Here is a 24,764-nt window from a genome sequence, read left to right as displayed (position 1 = left end):
ATCCTTTTTAAAAAGATTTGTAGATATTTTAGGGAAGGTCCTTGGTACAACCTATTTCTTTACCTGTTAATCTCAATTTACATACTTGCAAATTGTTCTTATATTCCATATAAAATGGAACCTTAGTTCAGACATGATTTAAACATACCCAAATTTAACTTTCCTTCATTTCTGCTTTTTAACAGTTTGCCCGGTTAGCAATGGTTAGAAATGGAAAAGTCTCTTTGCTAGGGTGTAAATAAATACACAACTAATGTAATAAAAGTATTGCCTATGCCTTTTGTAATTTCATAAATTAAAACTCTACATGTTCAAGGACAGGCAAAGTAGACTGCATTACATTCAGTTTTGGTCACCACGAAGTAAAAAGGATGTTGAGACTCTAGAAAGAGTACAGAGAAGAGCAACAAAGATGATATGGGGACTGGAGGCTAAAACATATGAACAATGGTTGCAGTAACTGGGTATGTCCAGTTTAATGAAAAGAAGGACCAGGGGAGACATAATAGCAGTGTTCCAATATCTCAGGGGTTGCCACAAAGAAGAGAGAGTCAACCTATTCTCCAAAGCACCTGAGGGTAGAACAGGAAACAATGATGAAAACTAAACAAGGAGAGAAGCAACTTAAAACTAAGGTCAAATTTCCTGACAGAACAATTGATCAGTGGGACAGATTGCCTCCAGAAGTTGTGAATGCTCCAACACTGGAAGCTTTTAAGAAGATGTTGGATAACCATTTGTCTGAAGTAGTGTAGAGTTTCCTGCCTTAGCTGGAGGTTGGACTAGAAGACCTCCAAGGTACCTTCCAACTTTGTTGTTGTTGTGGTTGTTATGATTATTATGATTATTATTATTATTAACCATAGAGGGAGATTGTGTATCTCCTTTTATACTCTGAACAGGAAGCAATGAAAACTAAAATAAAAGGATAATTCATTTGCTAAAATAAAATAACCACACAGTACCTTATTTACGTATCTTTGCATCCAAGTAATCTGGTATTAATTTATTTTGGAACCCAGAATACAACATCTGTAAAACCAATGTTACCACAGATTCTATAGGCCATAGGACACCTGCTTCACAACTTCCTTTATCTGCTCAATGGATACACAAGGTTCATTAATTAAACTTAAACAGGTGGTACTGTTTCCTGAAAAAGACAGGTGAGCCTGATGCCTGAAATATGACCAGTGGGTAAGTGGCAAATGGGGAGAATCAAAACAGAGACAGCAGTAATGAGATGGTTGAAAGGAAGCGAAGTAGACTCTGGGGTAGCAAATGATTTTTAGTGGTAGGAATTACCAGGCAAATCAGTAAGAGATACATGTAAAGACATGGTTAAATACCGTCATCGCGATCAAGCATAGGATTGAACGACAACCAAGACTCTGCACTGAGAAGTCTTAAAAAACCAACCTGTTATTTCAGTGGAGGAAGGGTAGAGAAATAAATTCAGCCTCTCCTCCCAACAGCTCATGGTAAACAATTGAGTTCCAAAACAGATGTTCAGCTCTGCTGTATTTAATCCATGAATAGGCTGGACAAGCTTTTGTTCATGTCATTCTTACATGCATATCACATGATGGAGTACAGTACTTACTTTACTGCCCAGGATCTCAAGCAGGTGACAGAAAAAGTTATCAAGCTCTTTTCCTTCTATGTAACCATTGTCTAAAAAATAAAATAAAATAAACTATATTACTGAATATGCAGTAAGTGTATCAATCCTAAGCCCAATGCTTCACATCGCCAATTCCTATTTCATAAATGGATCAAATCTATAATTTCAAAGGAGCTTGAGACACAAAGTAAGCCCTGAATCTACTCCTCCTGTTGTTAAAGCATTTTCCTCTAACATATGCAACTCATGAATGACTTATTTACTTTAATTGAATTGAATGAATGCTTTTTAAAAAAATAGTCTTTATTAAATTTCCTTTAAAAAACAAACATACATATACAGGGGGAAAACATACAACATAAACATAACATACATCTAAAACAAGAACAAGTAGAACATTGACAAGTTTCTAATACAGCTTCTTTGCTAGTTTTCTTCCTTATTTAAAAATTGCAATATCGCAATCCTTAGTGTTGTCTATTATTAATATAGTAAAAAGAAATCGGTTTACAATAAGTTGAGTCACCTAATTCTTTTTCAACATATTGTTTGATTACCTATTTAAGTACCTATTTATTTTTCATATTAAATATACATAAAGTAAAATAATGCAGTGCTATATAATTTCTTCATTCATAGGTCTATTTTATACTAAATTTTGGTATTTGTTTGTTTGTTTGTTCTATTTGTATGTCACCCAACTCCCTAAGGATTCTGGCAGCTCACATCCAGAAAGAACAAACATATTAGTATTAAAATATCTTAAAATAGGAACAATTTAATAGGCAATTCAAAACCCATAATAAAGCCATGCATATCTTTTATGGCCGGATCTAGATGATGCGTCATCTGATCAAATTTGTCTTGTTTTAGCCAATTATACCATGAATTGAATACTTTATTTGGCCATCTGTGATTCACACCAAGAATATGTCTCCGGTAACAACACACTCAGTGTACATACAAAGCCACAGAGAATAATAATAATACCAATAGAAAGGGAAAAGTGAATAAGAAGGATAAATAAGAATATTTTGGATTTCTATGGGTAGATGTATACTGCTCAAAAAAAATAAAGAGAACACTAAAATAACACATCCTAGAACTGAATGAATGAAATAATCTCATTGAATACTTTGTTCTGTACAAAGTTGAATGTGCACAACAGCATGTGAAATTGATTGTCAGTCGGTGTTGCTTCCTAAGTGGACAGTTTTATTTCACAGAAGTTTGATTTACTTGGAGTTATATTGAGTTGTTTAAGTGTTCCCTTTATTTTTTTGAGCAGTGTACATAGACATTAGACAAAACTGCAAGAATTCGGTATTCAGCAAAGTAATAGCATGAAGGAGGTGGTGGGAAAAACTGTCCCTGTGAGTAATGAGTCATTAAAAACTATTCAGGAGTAAACAAACTAGTTGGTCATCCATTGATTAATCGTCTCTCAACCAGTGACATAAAAAGTTCACAGATTGACAGGGCATCTTGTATTGGAAAATGAAGCACATCGGTTACAGATAAAAGTTCAGGACAAGTAAGGAAATCCCAACGAGCAGGGACTCTCAATCAAACAAAAGGCCCGAGAGAAGAAAGACTAGGGGAGACATGATAGCAGTGTTCCGATATCTCAGGGGCTGCCACGAAGAAGAGGGAGTCTGCCTATTCTCCAAAGCACCTGAGGAAGAAGCAATGGGTGGAAACTGAATAAGGAGAGAAGCAACTTAGAACTAAGGAAAACATTCCTGACAGTTAGAACAATTGATCAGTGGAACAGCTTGCCTCTAGAAGTTGCGAATGTTGCAACATGGGAAGTTTTAAAGAAGATATTGGATAACCATTTGTCTGAAGTAGTGTTGGGTCTCCTGCCCCGAGCAGATGGTTGGACTAGAGGACCTCTCAGGTCCCTTCCAACTCTGTTATTATTATAAGAGCGAAACATACTTATCCCAAATTAAGTTTTTGCCCCCCAAAACCCCCCGCGCTCCACCCCAGCCCCCGTCTCCCCCGTCTGTCACTCACCGTCAGCGTCGAAGCGCTGCCACAGGCTCCGGAAACTTGCCGCGTCCAAGCGGGGCAAGAGATCGCTCTCCATGGTGCTGACGAAAGGCCAAAGGGTTTGGGGTGCCGGTCTTTTGAACCGACCCCTTGGCGACGGCGACTGGCAAAGGGAAGCGACGGTGGGGCGCCGCCCAGCACTCCCAAGGTCCCACCTGCTGCTTCGAGAGGCGGTCGGAGCGACCTCGAAGAGGAGGGGCAAGCAAAGTCAAGGAAAGTGCGCGGATGGTGGTTTCCGAAGGGATTAACTGGTTGGGGGAAGGGGGGGGGGGGACAGACAACCGCTCCTGACCGAAAGCAAGGGGAGCCGAAACGGCGTTTTAAATTAAGTTGCCCTCGCCTTACTTGCGACGGTTTCGGATGAGCAAACCGTGTAAGAGCTACACTGGAGAGGGAGGTGGGGGAAGCTGCAGCGTAAAGGTCTCTATTGGGAAACGTGCTTGAGCTTTGCAAAATTTGATGAAGTTGGTATTGGTTTTTAATTAATCCCCCACACACACTAGTAGTTGTATATAACAGTAGGTGTAATAATAAGTGTAGGGTTTCCTGCCTAAGCAAGGGGTTGGATTAGAAGACCTCCAAGGTCCCCTCCAACTCTGTTATTCTATCTATCTATCTATCATCTATCTATCTATCTATCTATCTATCTATCTATCTATCTATCTATCTATCTATCTATCTATCTATCTATCTATCTATCTATCTATCTATCTATCTATCTATCTATCTATCTACCCACGCACCCATCCATCTATCTATCTATCTACCTACCCATCCATCTATATATCTATTTATTTATTTATTTGTCCATCTGTCCATCCGTCCGTCCGTCCATCCATTTATTTATTGTATTTATTTATTTATTTATTTATTTGTCCGTCTGTCCGTCCGTCCATCCATCCATCCATCCATCCATCAATCCATCCATCTATCTATCTATCTATCTATCCCGCCCAACTCCCTAGGGACTCAGGGCGGCTGACAACAAAATGAACATGGATCAATATAAAAACATTTCAATTTAAAATAATTGCAGCCATCCATACATTCATGGGCCGACCTCACTAGTAACACTCCCATCCAAGTCAATGGCCCTAGGCCCGTCAGAATAGACAGGTCTTTACAGCTTTTTGGAAGGCCAATAAAGTGGGGACACTGCGGATCTCAAGAGGTAGCTGATTTCAGAGAGTCGGGCCAACCACAGGGAAGGCTCTCCCCTGCGGACCCGCCACTGTTTAGCTAATGAGAACCTGAAGCAGACCAACCCTGTGGGATCTTACCAGTCACTAGGAGGTATGTGGTAAAAGATGGTCTCAAAGATACTTTGGTTCTATTCCATTCCATTCCTATTCCTATTCCATTCCATTCTATTCTATTCATATAAAGTGGCTTCTAGGGAATATCTAACTATAGACAAAGAAGTTAAGGTATGACTATGAATAACCTGTCATTATTTAATCAGAAGCCAGGGTGCATCTGTTGGGATAACTTTTTAGCCCTAATCAGTACAAGAGAATCAATCTTACGTGGCTCTTATGAATTAGAGTTATTCCACCAGAGACATTTTAAAACATCACCTGTGTTTTCAAAAAGATTTCCTACACACTTGATATACAGTATATGATATATATATATATATATATATATATATTGAAAGATATGAAAAAGAAATATTTTTTTAAAATTAATCATTGTTAATTTATCAACAGTAATTTCAGCACTCAAAATGGGTCTGAAGGCTCCAGTGCATCTCGTAGAAGCAGTCTATTTGTAGAATGTTAAATTAGGGTTTTTAAATGGTTTCTTATCAGATACCAATAACAATGGCTATGTAATTACATCCAAGCCTTGACAGAAAGCTAGTGTTGGGTGTTTTTGAGGCTGCATTTGAGCAAGATGGTAATTATTAGCACTATCCATTACCTTCCTTTTTTTAAAAAAATGTATCAGCTATGTTGTTGTCTTTTATCAGATCCTGCAATTAACTGCCTATGGCTAGCCCTTAATCATTACTTTCTGAGAACTTTATTTACACTCCTCCATATAAGACAACATAATATGATGGGAAGAAGTAAGAAACCACAGAGAGTAAGGCTCAATCTTTGACTACTTAAACTAGTGATATGTCATATCTAGAAAAAATTATCTTATTTCTACTTTATCCAATTTCCCATTCTGCTTACAGTATTAATTATTTAGAATCAGAACCCTTTGTAAAAGCTTGAATTGATTGCATAACAACTGAGGCAGCAATGCAAAAGATTTCTAAAAGAAACTCTGGAAAAATGAATGTACACAAAATGTCTACTTTTGTTCAGCTGCATCTTCATTTATTCCATATATGAGTGACAGCTTGATTTGCAATGGGAGTGTCATTTTTGGTTTATCTAACATGGTCTTCCCCAATCGAATGTTCTACAGATATATTGAGTGTCAACTCCTATGCTGTTAGGAACAGTTAAATCAAGGATGAAATCCAGCAAATTATAGTGAAATTAAATTAGTGACAGGTTCTGGAGAAGTGGGAACAGAAATTTTGAGTAATTTGGAGAACCGGTAGTGGAAATTTTGAATAGCTCAGGGAACTGGCAAATACTACCTCTGGCTGGCCCAGAGTGGGGTGGGATTGGAGATTTTGCAAAATCCTTCCCCCAGGAGTGGGGAGGGAATGGAGATTTTGCAGTATGTTTCTCCAGCCACACTCAAGTCACACCACACCCATCAAGCCAAGACCACAGAACTGGTAGTAAAAAAAAAAGAAAAAAGGATTTCACCATTGAGTAAAATTAATATCTGACATCTCTGGAAAAGAGTGGGTTAGGAATAAAATTTTTAAATGGGGTAAGAGAAATAATTTGGCTGGCTTCTCAGAGACAATATAGGTTTTTTAAAATGATTTTACAAATAATTATTTTTAACACTAATTAGATTTCTTCATACACATTGTTTTCATTATGTTGTACACTCCCCTGAATCACTTCAAGAAGGGTGACACAGAAGTCTAATAAATAAATAAACGTCCTTTTTTTTTTTGGTAGATTAATCTGAAAAGAATTTTGGGTCTTGTACTGCATGGAAACTGATCTGAGCTAGATATGAATTTCTTGAAAAAGTAGAACTTAGCTTAGCAATGCAGACGGATATTAAATTCTGGAGTTATTACTATGCCAAGCAAGAAAATGATGAACTTATGCTGCCATTATTAGTTTTATTATTTGTCATCAGATTTCTGACAAAAGTTATATATTATCTTTAAAACTTTGGGTTCAGAGTAGGCATCAATATTCTCAAAACCAATGAATCTACAGGTCAATTTGGTCTAGTAGTGTTAAGGTGAACATTTAGAAACCAGAAGACTGTGGTTTCTAGTCTCAGTTTAGGCATGAAAGTCAACTGGATGATTTTGGACTAGTTACTCTTTCTGAGACAAACCTATGTCATAGGGGGGTTGTTGTGGGAAAAAATGGAGGAGGAAGGAGTATTATGTATGCTCATCAACGAGTTATTTATTAAAATATTAAAGCACTGATTAATTTAAATATGATTTTTTCTGGGTCTAATCCCATATTGGGTGCTTGGTTTGTTTAATTTCTGGCCCAAGGAATAACTGCTAAGTAAAACTAACCATTCCCACAACTGGATCTAAATTATGGAGAAATGAGACATTTTGCCCATGGTTCTCAGGAAAGACTATTACTAAATGAGTGATAGTCTTATTAGGCTATTAGATTAAACAGTAGGAGAGAATATAGCTTTTAGTTAAAAACCTTGCAGAGATCTACATCTGCCTTATCTATAAAATGTTCTATTAAAGTATTTTAAAAAGTTTGATTAGTTCAGAATAAAGAAAGACATTATATATATCAGAAATTGAGATTCTCACATTCCCAATTTAGAGGATTTTAATTCCTTGATTAAGTTTAGAAGTTTCTAATCTAGGTAGAGATGTATTTTTCATCTTCCTTTCCATGCCTTTGGATATAACTTTACATTTACACTGCTATGTTCATATCTACAATTACATCAGAATACAATGAAGCTAATCTTAAATCAATACTATCAATCAACATTTGTATGTGCTTACACATTTGGGATATGTAAACTCATTAAAATGAAAGGCATAACCATTAAAGCTAAAACATTAATTACAATAAAAACCAATGAATAATTGTTATGCTCTGGATAAAGGCTTATGAAATATTAAATATGATATTTAAAGCAAGAATTGCCTCCATACCTAATGAATAGGCTTAAGCAAAACTTTTTATTACCCTCACCTAATTTTCTAAGTAGAAGAATAGATTCAGTGGGGGACCTGAAAGGAAATAAATACAGATTAAAAGTAAGGAGGAGTGGAAAATAGTTGGCCTTACTTTTGATTAGAATTTAGCAGTTTTTTAGAACTGCTAAAACTGCTGGGTAAGGAAACTCAATATCTATCCATAAGATAATATCTTTGCTCAGTTCGTTATCAGAGGGAAGCATTCAAATGCTTTCCGCAGTCTGCATTGGTTGCCAATCAGTTTCCGGTCACAATTCAAAGTGTTGGTTATCACCTATAAAGTCCTTCATGGCATCGGACCAAAATACCTCTGGGACCGCCTTCTGCCGCACAAATCCCAGCGACCAGTTAGGTCCTACAGAGTTGGCCTTCCCCGGATCCTGTTGACTAAACAATGTCATTTGGCGGCTCCCAGGGGAAGAGCCTTCTCTGTGGTGGCCCCGACCATCTGGAACCAGCTCCCCCCAGAGATCAGAATTTCCCCCACCCTCCTTGCCTTTCGTAAGCTCCTTAAAACCCACCTCTGTCGTCAGGCATGGGGGAATTGAGATATCCCCTTCCCCCCAGGTCTATACAATTTATGCATGGCATGTTTGTGTGTATGCTTTGCTTTTTTAATAAGGGGTTTTTAGTTACTTAAATATTAGATTTGTCATTCATTGTTTTGTTATTGCTGTGAGCCGCCCCGAGTCTATGGAGAGGGGCGGCATACAAATCAACCAACCAACCAACCAACCAACCAACCAACCAACCAACCAACCAACCAACCAACCAACCAACCAACCAACCAAGTAATTAAGTAAGTAATTAAGTAAGTAATTAAGTAAACAAACAAACAAACAAACAAATAAATAAATAAATGTCATTGTGTGGCAAATGCTGATGACAAAACAGCCAATTCTGGCTCTGAATACATTTCACTTCTTTATGCTTCAAATGGATACAAGTGTTTGTTTGTTTGTTTGATTGATTGATTTGTATGCCGCCCATCTCCCTAGGGACTCTAGGCAGCTCAAAACAAAAAATAAAACATATACCGTATTTTTCGCTCCATAAGACGCAGTTTTTTTCCTCCCAAAGTAGGATGAAAAATCAGCCACGTCTTATGGAGCGAAGATGCAGGCAGGGAGGGGGGGGAGGCGCTGGAGCAGAGGGGGGGGCGGCGATATACTCATCTGGAGAGCGCCGCCTCTGTCGCCGCCTCTCCTCTTCCCAACCCCGAAGAGAGCCGCGCTTTTCAGCCTCCGGAAGTGCTGGGCCAGGGGACGCCTCCACCCCGCAGGTTTAGGAGGCGGAGCGGCACCGGAGGAGCGTTGGCGGTTCCGAGCCTTTGGGAAGGCTATGGGAATCGCTTCAGGAGGCGTGGAGGTCTCAGCCAGTCGCTCGCAGCCGGCCGCCGCCTGTGCAAAGTTTGGCTGCGAACTCGGCTGGCTAGCTGCTGCCTGGCCCCCTCCCTCCCGGAGGAGGGTCTCCCTTCGCACCACCAGTGGCGCTCCCCCCGCCAGCCAGCCAAGCCCCGCGCCCGCCGGAGCCGGCTCTTCGCTCTCCCCCCACCGCCCGCCGCGTTTGCAGGAGGTGGGGAGGGTCGGGCGGCCCGCCAAGGCCAGGAGTGACGCCGCTGCCCCCCTTCCCTCTCTCCGCCTGCCGCTGCGCCTCCTGCTGAGCCCCCTCGGCCCCGCGCGACGCCTGTCAGAGGAAGCTGCCCTGTCCCGGCCAGGATCCGGGGGCGAGGTCGTCGGGGTTTGAGGGGCCCTAAACCGCCCACAGCAGAAAAACAGAAAAAATAAGGGAGAAAGAAAGAGAGAGAAAGGAAGAGGAGAGATAGAAAGGGGGAGAGAGAAAGAGGGAGAGATAGAGAAGGAGAGAGAGAAAGAGAGAGATACAAAGAGAGTGAGTGAGAGAAGGAGAGATAAGAGAGAGAAAGAAAGAGGGACAGAGAGAAAGAAAGAGAGGGACAGAGAGAAAGAAAGAGGGACAGAGAGAAAGAAAGAGGGACAGAGAGAAAGAAAGAGGGACAGAGAGAAAGAAAGAAAGAGAGGGACAGAGAGAAAGAAAGAGAAGGACAAAGAGAAAGAAAGAGGGACAGAGAGAAAGAAAGAGAGGGACAGAGAAAGGGAGAGAGAGAAAGAGAAAGGTAGAGAGAAAGAGGGAGAGATAGAAAGAAAGAGAGAGGGGGGCTTGTTTGTATATTTTCCCAATTCCCCTAGGGCAGTGTTATTGTAATAAATATTTTAGCCTACTTTTTGGCTCAAAATATTTTTTTTTCTATTTTCCTCCTCTAAAAACTAGGTGCGTCTTATCAGCAGGTGCGTCTTATAGAGCGAAAAATATGGTAGATAGTATTAAAATCTCTAAAAACAATTTAAAAACTATTTAAATCCCACAATTAAAAAAAACCCCAACCATATATGCCATTTATGGCCAGATTTCAATGGTACCCCATCAGATCAACGGCCCCAGGCTTGCCAGGAAAGCCAAATCTTTACAGCTTTCCAGAAGGCCAGTAGGATGGTGTAGTCCATATCTCAGGAGGTAGCTGGTTCCAGAGAGTCGGAGCAGCCACAGAGAAGATCCTCCCCCGTGGACCTGCCAGCAGATACTGTTTAGCTGACGGGACCCAGAGAAGACCAGCCCTATGGGCCCTTATTGGTTGCTGGGAGTTATGTGGTGGGAGGCGGTCCCAAAGATAGTCTGGCCCTAAGCCATGTAGGGCTTGAAAGGGAATGACCAACACCTTGAATTGCACCTGGAGACCAGTGCAATCCGTGGAAGATTGGTGCAACGTGGGTATATCTAGGTGCACCCACAATAGCTCGCTTAGCTGCATTCTGGACCAGCTGTAGTCTCCAAACGTTCTTCAGGAGTAGCTCCATGTATAGAGCATTGCAATAATCTAATTGGGAGATGATATAGGCATGAGGGACCATGAGAAGAGCCTCCTGATCCAAGTAGGGTCACAACTGGTGCATTAGGCGAACCTGTCCAAAGGTCTCCCTTGTTGCAGTATAGCATGAATGTTAGAATAGGATTATATCATAATTATATATATCTGGACCTCTAGCATAAAAATGCTCTGCTTCTATTATAAGCCAGGATAGGACGACACTAACTTGCCTAGTCTGTATTACTGGTGAAGGGAAACAAAAGGGCTCAATAAACATCTCACTGATAAACAAGTTTACATCACTCCAGACAGGACGTTATATGATCAAAGGGGGAGATTTACATTGCCTGAAGCAAACACAGGACGAGAGGGTGATTAAGAAGATTCGTTGTGATAAGGCAGAAGGCTTCAGAGAAATTAGGTGTGAGAAACATTTGCTCAAAGGAAAAGTTTCTAGGAAATTAGTTTGTGGGAAAGGAAGAACTCAAAGATATGTTATGTTTGAAGTTATGTTATTGGATGTTTGTGTATCACTTGACATGTACGTGTAATTATCCCCGTTTGTTCATGCTCCCAAATAAAAAGAGGTACATGGCTCCATACTATGTCACTTCACCCAGAGAGAGAATGTGTCCAAGTCTTCTTTCTAGGATTCGCGTTCGTGAGTGATCCCACATGGCTGGGTTGCTCTTAGCCCCTTCGAAGACATTGTCTTCATTAGGGACTTTGACAGTATCCACACTCCCTAGCTACAGATGTCAGGTGTTGGTCTAATCTTAGTTGCAAGTCTAGGAGGACACCCAAATAGTGAACATGTTCTGTGGGGTGTAATTTCCCCCCTCCTAGAACCAAGGATGGACAGTCAATATAATCCTTCAGAGGCAATACCCACAGCCATTCAGTCTTGTCCAGGTTAAGTCTGAGCCAGTTTACTTCAATCCAGACCCTCACAGCCTCCAGGCACTGGCACATCATACTCACTGCTATAGTAACATTATATCAGAGTTTAATCTGTCTTTTTCTCTTTCTCCTTATAATTAGCATTTAAGCATGGACATTAAAATCTCTTCAGCTGTTCCAGTTTCATTGTGGCTCATATATCTATCCTGTTTTTTGCAAAGCTCTACAGACTGATTCCTATGATATCACTCCAGGAGAGGGTTCTGAGCCCTGATAAAGATGAAATACAATAAACTACACTGAAAAGATGTTTTGTATCCTCCTTGCCTTTAGCCAAAAGCCATTACTTCTAACAAAGGGCATTATTATATCACACTGTAATAAAATATGCTGTATTTTTGTCTAAGAATGTGATGGCTTACAATAATAACTCTATTCTGTTAGAACTAGTCAGTGGTCCATGTCAAGCTAGAAATGAGATGTCAAGTTGAGTATTACAGGGCTCCATTCTGTGGCCATCTGTGTGCAACAAATATGCACAAGGTTATCACGCATATCAAACAAGATTAGCTTTACTAGATAAGTGGTCAAAGCAATGGAAACTGCAGTCTAATGTTTCCAAATGCAAAATAATGCACTTGGGGAAAAGGAATCCTCAATCTGAGTATTGTATTGGCAGTTCTGTGTTAGCAAAAACTTCAGAAGAGAAGGATTTAGGGGTAGTGATTTCTGACAGTCTCAAAATGGGTGAACAGTGCAGTCAGGCAGTAGGGAAAGCAAGTAGAATGCTTGGCTACATAGCTAGAGGTATAACAAGCAGGAAGAGGGAGATTGTATAGAGCACTGTCAGGTGGGATCGTATTTGGAACACTGTGTTCAGTTCTGGAGGCCTCACTTACAAAAAGATATTGATAAAATTGAATGGGTCCAAAGATGGGCTCCAAGAATGGTGGAAGGTCTTAAGCATAAAATTTATCAGGAAAGACTTAATGAACTCAATCTGTATAGTCTGGAGGACAGAAGGGAAAGGGGGGACATGATCGAAACATTTAAATATGTTAAAGGGTTAAATAAGGTTCAGGAGGGAAGTGTTTTTAATAGGAAAGTGAACACAAGAACAAGGGGGCACGTCTAAGGTTAGTTGGGGGAAAGATCAGAAGCAATGTGAGAAAATATTATTTTACTGAAAGCATAGTAGATGCTTAGAACAAACTTCCAACAGTTGTGGGTGGTAAATCCACAGTAACTGAATTTAAACATGCCTGGGATAAACATACAGTATATCCATCCTAAGATAAAATACAGGAAATAGTATAAGGGCAGACTAGATGGACCATGAGGTCTTTTTCTGCCATCAATCTTCTATGTTTCTATGTTTTCTATCAACTTCATAGATGACACCATGATAAGGAGGATAGCAAATACCCTGAATATCAAGATTCAGGATGATCTTTAAAAGGCAAAACAAAAGCCAGAACTACACTCAGTTCCATCTGAATGGTCACATTGTTGAAGAAGAAGAATTTTTGAGAAATACCTAAGAAAATAAGCCTCTTTGAATTCAAAGACATTTAAAGGGCCATAATGCCAGTCTTGACAGGTTGACCCTCATCACTTTATTCCTAGATGTCCAATGTTTTACCCCCCCATGCAGTATCTCTTTTATTGCTTTATTTCTTCCTATTAACTTATGAGGACTGTATTTGTGGAAGGTATGTATGCCAGGGGTGGGTTCCCCCTGGTTTGGACTGGATCTCCAGAATTAGTAGCAGCCCGCTGATGAAATCAAAGATCCGATTCAGTCGATGCCAGTCCATGGGTGCCACCATCTTTTTTTTTTTTGAATTTTTTTGTGAATTTTTCCCTGTTTGGATGGCTTCTCCTCTTTGGCTGCTTGGAAAAGGGCTCTCCTGCTCACCCCCGGTTAATACTGACCTTTATTTCTTCACCTGAAGCACAGCTGATCAGCTCCTTGGCTGTGTTTCCGGCTGATTTCAGCTACTGAGCATGCGCGGAAACCAAATTGCACAAGGGGACGCACACTTGTGTGAGAAACATTGTAATGTGAACCAGAAGGTGTTCTGCCAGCGTGTCTCAACTGCCCGTAATTACAGGGTAATTAACATAATAAAAGGAAAACCCAAAAGTTTTTATGAACAGAAAAACAGAAACAGCTCCCTTTTTAAATGTCAAAGGGATTTTCTGGTACACACAAGGCACAGGTTAAATGCAGTCCAATTGCTCACCCAATAACTGGGAAATTGAGTCTAATTCTAAAGTCCAGAGAATCCACACAGATTCTTGAACAGCACAAAAACCACGATCTTGATGAAACAATGAATCAGATAAACTGCCATGAGGCTAAAACACCAGGCTGCACTTTTATCTGTAGCACTAATTACAGCAGCCCCACCCAACCACAGGTGGCCTCATTTTCTCTTGTAATAATCCTTCAGTTGTTGTCTCCTATGCATCACTCTACGCATGCGTGGATGTGTCATTAATTCTTGTTCAGAATCCAAGGATGATACAGATGATTGATCTCCTCCTGGGCTGTCTGCCAAACTCCCCTCTTCCCTGTCACTCACGCTTCCTTGGCCAGAGAAGGCTTCGTCGGCAGATTCCATGTGGATGTTTTCCCCACATTCACCTGCACATTCCTTGGGGCAGGAGCTGGGCCAGAGCTAACCACAACAGAAGGTAAATGGAACCCACCCTTGATGTATGCCTTTTAGAGTCCTAATGCTAAGGAATAACGTTCATATAATTTCATTTCATCTGATTACATGTAATATATACAGCATTAAACTATTTGAGTGTATTTCTCAGGAAATGTCAGGAATTTCTTCAGGTTAAAAAGAAAAATAATAATTTGGCTACATGTTACGTTTCTTATGTTACATTTCAGAAGTGACATCCCTTTTCTAAGTTACAGGAAATTATTATTATTATTATTATTATTAATTATTATTATTATTATTAATAATAATAATTAGATTTGCATGCCGCCCTTCTCCGAAAACTCGGGGCAGTTCACAGGATACAAAAGCAACAGAACAACAAATCTAATTAATTAAAAATTACTACTAAAATCCCATATATAATAAAATCAGTCAGCCAATTCAATGTTTAAGCAATTATTATTATAATATGCAATGCCCCCCAAATGTTATTTGGAGTGTGCCAGTAGTGGGCTGCTACCAGTACGATACGGGACAGTGCACTCGTAGGAGCCGCCAGATTAGCTCTGAGTACCAATGCTAATGCCATTTCTCCAATGGAGGTACTGACTAAGGCAGGAACTGTGTCATGTTTATTATGATAAATTTCTCACCGAAGTTCCAGAATCCACGGCCTGCTACAGAAAGAAATTATGTACCATTTGCTTGGCTGTTCATACATGGAAAAAAAGAAAGAAAGAAAGCTCAACAATATAAAATTGGATATTTTATATCCCGACAATTCAGCTGCCCTTGAATGCTGAAATAAATATTCCTTATGGGGAACTAGTTCAAAGGCAACCTGATAGCTTTGACCAGGTTGGCATGCTGCATTTCATCCAGCCCCTGTTATGCAAGGACCCAAGTGGGGGGAAAAAAGAAAAAAATTCGATTATTCTTTCCATATACACTTCAAACCTTGACATTTTAATAAGGGCTATTGTCATTTACCATATTTGTTCTTAACAGCTGCGGTTTGAAGAACAGAGAGGTCTGCGAACCTGTACTGCAGCCAATAAAATGTTGCTCTGGGAAAACAGTCTTTATCTACCCTGATACTTAATAAATACTTTTCTTTGCATTTGTGAAGGTTGCTATGTATTACTCAGAGGGGCACAATTTCGTTCAACAATAGGCGGCTTGCAAATCCAATTCTTCAAAGCACTTGTGCCGAAAAAACCATTTCTCAGAATGATCAAAAGTCTGTTACTGCCCCTGTGTATCTCACAACATGGGCTTCATGCTGTCGCTTGATTCTTGTTGTACTCTAGTGCTGCATGCTAAATGGCCCCTCTCAACGTAGCCCCCCAGGACCACTACTGTACATACAACAGAGGTTGTTACCAGCTGATTGGGAACTCTGAAGACTCAATTCCAACATGCAGGGAAAAGCTACTTTGTAAACATACAACAATCCATGAGGTTCTTTTACAAAAACAGTGCAAATACAATATATAGCCGTCATGGTGGTTTGCCCATTTGGCTGTTTTTTGACATCCCAGGCTTCAGTGAGGCCTGTGCCTATATGTGGGGGTGGGGGCAGGGTTGGGCAGCAGGCAGGACTGGATGGAATGCAGTTCCACTGGCAGAGATGAAGATGTGTGTGCAGCTCCAGATGATCGGCGACTGTCACTTCCTGGATTACTGGTCTCAGCTCTCCTTTCTTTCCCTGCTGCTGCTGCTGTATCTGTGCTCCTTGCTTTTTTCCTCTTTCCTCCTTCCTGGCCTCGGACGAGCTTCCCTCTCTCCTGCCCAGCTCCCCTCCAGCCTCATGCGGTCACCTCCTGCCTGAGATGCAAGCAGAAGGTGTGGGTGGAAGTGGCGTTGGCAGCATTTATGCTTCTGGCAGCACCCGTTCACCTAGCAACCTAGCCTGAGGCAGAGGGGCAACCCAGGAAGGAGAGCATGGGAACACAAAGCAAATTGTCACCCCAGCGAGCGACACTGGCAAGGTTGTAAGTCGAAGACTTAACAGTTCACTTGAACGATGATGATCGTTCAAGCCACTCCCACCTGATCACATGACTGGCAAGCCACTCCTACCCAGTCACATGACCATTAAACCACACCCACAAAATAAGCCACACCCACCATGTGTTAGTAAAAATTTTGGCTGGCCATTACTGGGCGGTGGGATTATGTATATGCACGGGGCAGTGTGGGGGATTGCACATGTGTGCATGGGAAGGGAAGGGGTTTGAGCACACACACGCATGCTAGCACACCAACACCCCCCCTTTTGGCACGCAAACCAAGAAAGGTTCACCACCACTGCTATATAGCCTCTGGTGTTTCTACCAGGAGGAGGTCCCTACTTACCGCCGCTGGTGGTGTGATGCATGTGCAGCTCCAGGTGATCGACGGTGTGCGCATGCATCCAAGGGTGATTTGGCTTCTGGACATGCACATGCAGCAAAATTTCACAAGAGGACATGCAGCCATGTGAGATTTTGGCAATATTTTTGCTTCCGCACATGTGCAGAAGCAAAAAATTACCAAAAATCACCAAAATCTCATGTGGCCATGCGTCCTCTCATGAGATTTTGCTTCTTGCTCATGTGAAGAAGCCAAATCTCACTTGGACGTGTGTGCGCACCCACCAGTCACTCGAAGCTGTAGGCGCAGCTCCATTTTTGCTACTGGTACGCAGTGTGGCGCTTACCGATTAGCAACCCATTACTGATTTGTACTCTATCCTACCCAAATGGAGTTACTTATGAACGCAATCATTCCAAGCCCACAATTTATAAATTGTGTAACTTGAACAGAAATATGGCTGCCATTGTTCTCCAGTAGAATATAAGCTTCGATACTTTTGTTAGTGATTAACAGGCTCCGTTCTCTAATCCTGAACAGTTCTGTAGATCAGGCTGCTCAATATCTCTTCATTCCTATTTTAGAAATAGAGCTTCTACTCTCAGCATGATTAATAATCTGAAGCTGAATATGCAGGGAAAGACGCATCTGGCTTATGAAGAAGGATCAGTCTCTTTCCTGTTCCTCATTAAATCTAAATTGTAGGTATGCCTGACAATTTGAGAGACTGCGGCAGAGATATGAAACCTATTGATGAAGAATAAAGCATCTTCATAACTCAGAGCAAGCACCATCCTCCGCAGGTTTCAAATGCTCAACATTTGAGCAAGACATTTGTCTACCTCTTTTTCTTCTATAGCTAGGCCTCGCTTAATGATGGTAATCGGGGCCAGAATTTCCATTGCTAAGCAATTTGGTTTTAAAGTGTGACGTCACAGGACAGTGATCCCGGTAGTCCCCAGTGCTATCATTACATGAGTTTTCTGGGCCATTTAAGTGGGGACTTCATGTGACCAAAACTTGCAACTTCCTGCTGGTTCCAACAAGCAAATTTGTCAGGACAGGTTTTTGCTTAGGCAACTTGCAAACAGGCAGGTGAATAGATTGGTGTTGCTGAGTGTCTGCAAACATGACCAGGAGATGGGAGAGTTCTGTGAAGGGCAGGCAGGTCCGAAGATGCTTCTGTGGTCATGTGGCCAGCATGACTATAAGCCAAGGTGCAAATAATGGTGTTACCTTCCCACCAAAGTACCTATTTATCTACTTGAATTTGCATGTTTTGCAATTGCTAGGTCACTGATGGCGAAGCTTATTTGGTTTGCGTGCCAAAAGGGGTGTGCTAACATCCTTGCCCATGCCCACACCCCTTCCCTCCCCCCCATGCATGTGCACCCCCCCTTTCTGAACCCTGGTAGGCAGTGGTGGGTTCATACCCGTGCGGTTCAGGGAGCCGTATTGATATGAACCCACTGGTTTTGGGCGATTTTTTTCCCGGCGTCTCCGTGTCAGAAGCAGCTTCCCGCCCTCGTCTTAATACTGACCTTTAAACTTCATCCAAAGCACAGCTGAGGGCTTCTTCCACACAGACACCGGAAAAAAAATAGCCAAAAATCAGTGGGTTCCTACCGATTCGGCTCTCCTGCCCCCAGCCCCCCAATGCTGTTAGATTTTTAAAAATGCCCAAATGGACAAACCGGAAGTGCATTTTTCCGAACTTCTGATTTGTTTGTTGGGGGATTTTTTTTGCCTCTGGAGCTTCAGGGAAACTTCCCTGAAGTGTCCAGATGAGGAAATGGCCTTTCCAAAGGCCAAAATCAGTTGGCCAGTGCACTCATGCACGCTGGAGCTGAAGCATAGAAAAGTCTTGCATGCTCTCTTGTATGGCTCGCATGCCACCTATAGCATGCGTGCCATAGGTTTGTCATCACAGTACTAGGTCAGGGGTAGGCAAAGTTGGCTCTTTTATGACTTGTGGACTTCAACTCCCAGAATTCATGAACCAATCATGCTAGCTCAGGAATTCTGGGACTTGGAAGCCCATATGTCATAGAAGAGCCAACTTTGCCTACTCCTGTACTAGGTGGTCAGGAGTAATGGGAGCTGATCAGGGTTGGGTTCCACTTAACCTTTGCCACCGGTTCGCATCGCAACATTTCACGCGCACATGCCCGTCTCCTTGTGCAATTCTGCTTCCACGCATGCTCGGTAGCTATAATCCACCTGAAACACGGATGAGTTGATCAGCTGTGCCTCGGGTGAAGGAATAAAGGTAAATATAAACCTGGGGGCAGATGGGAGCGCCCCTTTTCAAGCAGCAGAAGAAGAAAAAACTTCCAAACAGTAAAAAAAATTGAGAAAAATATTTTTTTTAAAGATGGTGGTGCCCACAGCCCGGCACTGACCGAACCAGATCTGTGATACCATTGTGACGTCACCAGAGGGCCGCTACTGGTTCGGGGTATCCGGTCTGAACCAGGAGGAACCCCCTCCTAGAGTTCACTACACAAAGGGGTTTCGAACCTAGCCTGGCAGCTTTCCAGCTCTCAAGCTCAGTGTCTTTAACCATTGAGCCACTGTGCCCCTTCAATATATAGTTATCTCTTTCCAAATGTCTCTCTCCAATCAATGTTGCAAAAGGAGTCCCTCATCACAAAGTTTTGGAAAATCAAACTGTTGGAACAGGAGAAAATACACTGACTTCATTCTTCTTCGTTTCACTGTGTCAGTAAGAAGAAATTAGAGCAGCTTAATGCCATTCAGCCAAAGCAAATTGGATTTTCATAGAGAGCGGCTCCTTCCTCTTCCTTCCCAGGGAAGGTCAATCTAATTAAAACAATTCTAAGATAGCTATTATCCTTCTGTTTTTTTCATGCTCACCTAATCTTACTAAAAGAATAAAATGTCAGAAGATGAAGGGTCAGTTTGTTTTCGTTATCTGATATTATTGAAGATTTTCCCAAGTTAATAGTAAAGAACATTAGATTCCCAGCGCTTAAGTTCAAATGCTCTCAAAGTAACTTAATGCTCTAGGACAGTGATGGCGAACCTCTGGCACAGATGCCACAGGTGGCATGCAGAGCTATATTTACTGGCACACGAGCCATTGTCCTAGCTCAGCTCCAATGTGCATGTGTGTGATTTTTGCTGATTATTGGCTCGCACAGAGGCTCTAGGCGGGGTTTTTTATTATTTATTTTATTTATTTATTACTTAGATTTGTATGCCGCCCCTCTCCGAAGACTCGGGGTGGCATACAAATCCAGAGAACCTCCAGGAGGATAGGGGAGGGCATTTTTACACTCCCCTGGCTCCAGGGAAGCCTTTGGAGCCTGGGAGGATGAAAACAGGCCACTTCCAGCCTCCAGCGAATGGGGGAAGCTGTTTTCGGCCTCCCCAGGCATTGAATGATGGGTGTGGGCACTTGCGCATGCATGATAGTGTGAACGCTTTTTCAGCACCCGAGGAAAAAAAGGTTCACCATCACTGTCCTAAGGATGCACATAAAACAATGCAGAGTTAATCTGTCTGCTCCTGAATTATTTCAGGCTTCTTAAGATAGTTAGAACTTGGTGTGTTCTCCAGATATGTTAGGACAGAGGTCCCCAACCTCTGGACCATGAGAGGTTTGCAGCTAGGACATGGAAACAACTGGCAAGTGTGTGTGCGCACACTTTCACTTGTATGAGCAGCCGGCATTGAAGTAGCATGTTGTATTCATCAGGTTTTGCTTGTTTTTGGAGCTCTTGTCTGTGTTGAAAGTGTGAGAAGATATTGAAACTTCTTAAAAGCTGCTGTTTTCAGCCCAAAGGCCTCAGAATAATTTTCAAAATGATCAATGCTCCGTCTACATAACCAATAACAAAAACTGTATTGAAGCACGAGGTTATTTCCACCCTCACCTTCAGTTCAATTGAGTCCATTAAGCCAATGTTTTGTCATAAGCTGAATGCAGTGAGAATTCCAAAGAATTCTCAAAGGTATGTGTGTGTGTGTGTGTGTGTGTGTGTGTGTAAACAAGACTAGATATGATAAAAAAAGAACGGATAATAACTGAATGAGATTGAATAGAAAACTTACTTGTCCTTTTGAAAGAAGCGCTTGGAGGGATTCTGTTATACAGAGAATGAATGGAAATTGAACCACATGAAGGCGATATTGAGAGGAAAGGGAAGAATGAGAAAGACATGACTAAATCGTGTTAATTTCATGCTGAAAGAGATTCAAGAAATTTAAATGGAAAAAAGAATTACAGTGGTACCTCGATTCTTGAACGCTTTGGTTTTCGTACATTTTGGATACCGAACAAAATTTTCTGCAAAAATTTGCTTCAGTATCCGAACAAAAATTCGGATACTGAACCGAAAATTTTGTTTACTATCCGAAATGTAAGATCTGAGGGGACAAGGTGAGAGGGAATGGGAGTCGGAATGCCGACACGCCCCTCCTGGCCGCCCTCTTAACAGCCTCCCAGTCTCTACTTTGTAACTGCTCCAAGCTGCAGGAAGGGTAGGGCTGGTTGCAATACCGGCAGCTTCAGGGGGCTCCTTTCCTCAGCGGTTCAGTTGGTTACCTCCAGGCAGCTGCATCAACTTTTTCTTTCCCGGCGGCGGCTCCAGCGGCTTCCCTTCATCACGTGACGTTCCTGACGCTGCTGCTGCTCCTCAAAGGGTACTCCGTCCCCTCAGATCTTTATCCCATAGGAAATGGAGGAAATACTGTAGATTTAATTGGTTCCCAGCAAGTCAATGGGCTGGGAACCAATCCATTTCCATTATTTCCTATGGGATAAATTAATTCAGTTCTTGATCAAATCGGTTATCGACCACACTTCTGGAACGGATTGTGGTCAAGAACCGAAGTACCACTTTATATGAAATAATATGATGTAAAAGCATAATGGAAGTAAGGATGATTTGCAGTGAAATAAGGTACAGAGGGGTTAAATGACGTTTCTTTTTCTTATGTTGTGATTTTCGTATCTTTGGTTTACTACAATGATTGTGAACCTTTAGACAAATACGTCAAATGCCTAACTTGACTCTGCTGGCATGTCATCAAACAAAAAGCAATTTTCTCTTTTCCCCCATCAAGGCCATCCAAAACGGCAGCCCTTGGCACTGGGTTTTGCTGAAAGCTGGTGTCACACAAAACATCATAGCATGCCACCTTGACACATATATCATAGGTTTGCCATCAATGGTTTATTATTTCTTACTCCCTTTTCCATGCTTTGTATTACATTATATATCCTGGAAAGAAAAAACAGGATACATATGAGGAGAATGAAGACAGGCAAAAACCTTAAGAGAAGCTATTCAATTGGATTCTTCCTCCATCCAAACCACCAATTACAAGTATTAGATAAATAAATAAATTAATTGATGAAGTTATACTGCTCTGGAAAATAACATTCAAAATATGTCTTCCTTTAGCTGGTGCCCTCCAGATGCATTAGACTTTGACTCCTATAGTCCCTAGTTAAAGGCCTTGCTGACTGTTATGGAAGGTGAAGTTCCACATATCCCAAGAAGGACAATTCCATCTGTCCGTCCATTACCCTGGGGGGGGGGGGGAAACTATTGACCCCCTCAGAGAGGGTCCGCAACTTGGGCGTCCTCCTCGATCCACAGTTGACATTGGAACATCATCTTTCGGCTGTGGCGAGGGGGGCGTTTGCCCAGGTTCGCCTGGTGCACCAGTTGAGGCCCTATTTGGACAGGGAGTCACTGCTCACAGTCACTCATGCCCTCATCACCTCGAGGTTTGATTACTGCAACGCTCTCTACATGGGGCTATCTTTGAAAAGTGTTCGTAAACTTCAGATCGTGCAGAATGCAGCCGCGAGAGCCATCATGGGGCTTCCTAGATTCGCCGTTTCTGCAACACTCTGCGGCCTGCACTGGCTGCCGATCGGTTTCCGGTCACAATTCAAAGTGTTGGTAATGACCTTTAAAGCCCTACATGGCATTGGGCCAGAATACATCCGGAACCGCCTTCTACCGCACGAATCCCAGCGGCCGATAAGGTCCCACAGAGTTGGCCTTCTCCGGGTCCTGTCGACCAAACAATGTCATTTGGCGGGCCCCAGGGGAAGAGCTTTCTCTGTGGCGGCCCCAGCCCTCTGGAATCAGCTCTCCCCAGAGATTAGAATGGCCCCCACCCTCCTTGTCTTTCACAAACTTCTTAAGACCCACCTTTGTTGCCAGGCATGGGGGAGTTAATTATTCTTTCCCCCTATGCCATTACAAGTTATGCATGGTATGTTTGTGTGTATGTTTGGTCTTTTATAATAAGATTTTTTAGTTGTTTTTTATTAAATTGGATTGTTACATGTTTTTTTACCACTGTTGTTAGCTGCCCCGAGTCTACGGAGAGGGGCGGCATACAAATCCAATAAATAATAATAATAATAATAATAATAATAATAATAATAATAATAATAATATCTAAAGATACCAGATCGGACAGGTGTGGCCTCATTATTGTGATGCAATGGCAACATATCTTAAAAAAATAGAAATCCCTACTTCATTTGTAAAATCATTTTATTGGTACAAATATACATTATGAATAAAATTCCTTCTGCCCATATTGTAAGCAAATGCCATGTAAAATATTGAAAAAAGTAAAGAATTGCTTTTACAGACAAGGAACTACTATTCGTTCTGGAGTACGTGATAAAAGTAGAGAGGATGCAGACAGATCCCAAAGTGACCTCTACAAAATACCAATATTGATAAAATATCCATTGCCTTCATTTCAATCAACATACATTTACTTATGGATATGGAAGCATAGCAAAGTGTTAGTAATTGTTTTTCTACTTTTGTGCTTTTGAACAGTGCACAAAATGTAAATGATTGTGTTCTTAAATAGAGAGTTACAACAAACATGGATAAAGTCTCCAAAAGGAGGATGTAAAAATCATATCCAAGCATCTAATATATATTATTTATACAAATTTCTTTATTAGTGTGCTCTCTTGATATAATTACAATGTGCAATTGCATTCAGCAAGAATATATTTATAAAGTAAGTTGCGTGCAAATTTGACAAATTTACATTCAGCAGTCCAACACTTTTCCTGCTGCACAGTAATGGGTTAGTATAAGAAAATGACCAATATATTTGCTTTGAGTTTTTTCAACCACAAAGCTCTAATGCAAGGCATTGTGTTTGTAGCTGCTTCAGAAAATTCAAGTAGAAGACATGAAATAGTTGCTGGCTTTAGCAAAGGCATGATTGAGAAGATCTGGAAATAGTCAGAAAAAAAAGAACCAAATTCTTTTAAAATCTGATTACCAGTGCAAATATTGACCTTTGAGAAGCTTCTTGTTAAAAAATCGAAAGGAAAAATTAATAGGAAAAGGGGTCAGTAATAGTTGGATTCAATTATCACAAAAGAATCTGCACCGTTAAGCCCACAACCAACCGATTAAATAAAAATAAAGTCTTTATCTGGCTCTTCTCCAGAATCACTGGACTTGCTTCCTTGCTGGTCATTTTTCCTTAAAGGTCTCTGCTTCTGTTCCTGGGATTCAGAAATCTGATGTCCTGGACTTTTCTTTGGACCTGTATTGTGAGACAGAAGGCCTTGTTAAGTAAGCTGAAACCTTCTTCAACAATAATCCCTGCAAAAAACAAAGCAGAGTTCAATTTTTCTACAATATCGTCTTGAATATCTCACTGTTCTGGAACTAGAGATCTGAAGAACAGCACACTCTGGCTTGTAAGAGGATACAGAACATGTGCTTACAACTCTGTACCTTGCTGTGCTCTTCTCTGCCACTGATCCTAAAATGTTCACCTTTCACACTGGTCAAGTGACAACAACAATCTCAAGTTGCCACAGGTTACTTTCAAGAAAGGGCTGCAGAATGATAACATATAGTTTGCATTAAAAAATGTGCATTGCATATAAATGCCAGCCTATTGTTTAAAATGTATTTCTGGCCCAAAGCACTACTTCACTGATTCCCATTT

The 24,764-nt window shown here is 41.3% G+C and overlaps 2 protein-coding genes across 6 annotated transcripts in view; both read right to left on the bottom strand.

Moving 5' to 3' along the window:
• The window catches only part of SCGN (secretagogin, EF-hand calcium binding protein), a 29,988-nt gene extending 26,227 nt beyond the window's left edge, over positions 1–3,761 (bottom strand). The window contains exons 1-2 of the mRNA XM_070749124.1: positions 3,644–3,761; positions 1,604–1,674 (exon numbers count right to left, since the gene is read on the bottom strand). Coding sequence (XP_070605225.1) covers positions 1,604–1,674; positions 3,644–3,716 — 144 coding nt within the window. The 5' untranslated portion in view covers positions 3,717–3,761. The remainder of the gene's footprint in view (positions 1–1,603; positions 1,675–3,643) is intronic.
• Positions 3,762–23,308: 19,547 nt separating this feature from the next.
• Positions 23,309–24,764, bottom strand: part of CARMIL1 (capping protein regulator and myosin 1 linker 1) — a 165,032-nt gene continuing 163,576 nt past the window's right edge. For all 5 annotated transcript variants that reach the window (XM_070747395.1, XM_070747393.1, XM_070747394.1 and 2 more), the window contains one exon: positions 23,309–24,353. In XM_070747395.1, the coding sequence (XP_070603496.1) occupies positions 24,217–24,353 (137 nt within the window). In that variant the 3' untranslated portion in view covers positions 23,309–24,216. The remainder of the gene's footprint in view (positions 24,354–24,764) is intronic.

Source organism: Erythrolamprus reginae, chromosome 3, assembly GCF_031021105.1.
Source record: "Erythrolamprus reginae isolate rEryReg1 chromosome 3, rEryReg1.hap1, whole genome shotgun sequence".
Classification (NCBI taxonomy): Eukaryota; Metazoa; Chordata; class Lepidosauria; order Squamata; family Dipsadidae; genus Erythrolamprus; species Erythrolamprus reginae.
Note: the sequence above shows the minus strand (reverse complement) of the source record. Positions and strands in the feature narration are given on the sequence as shown.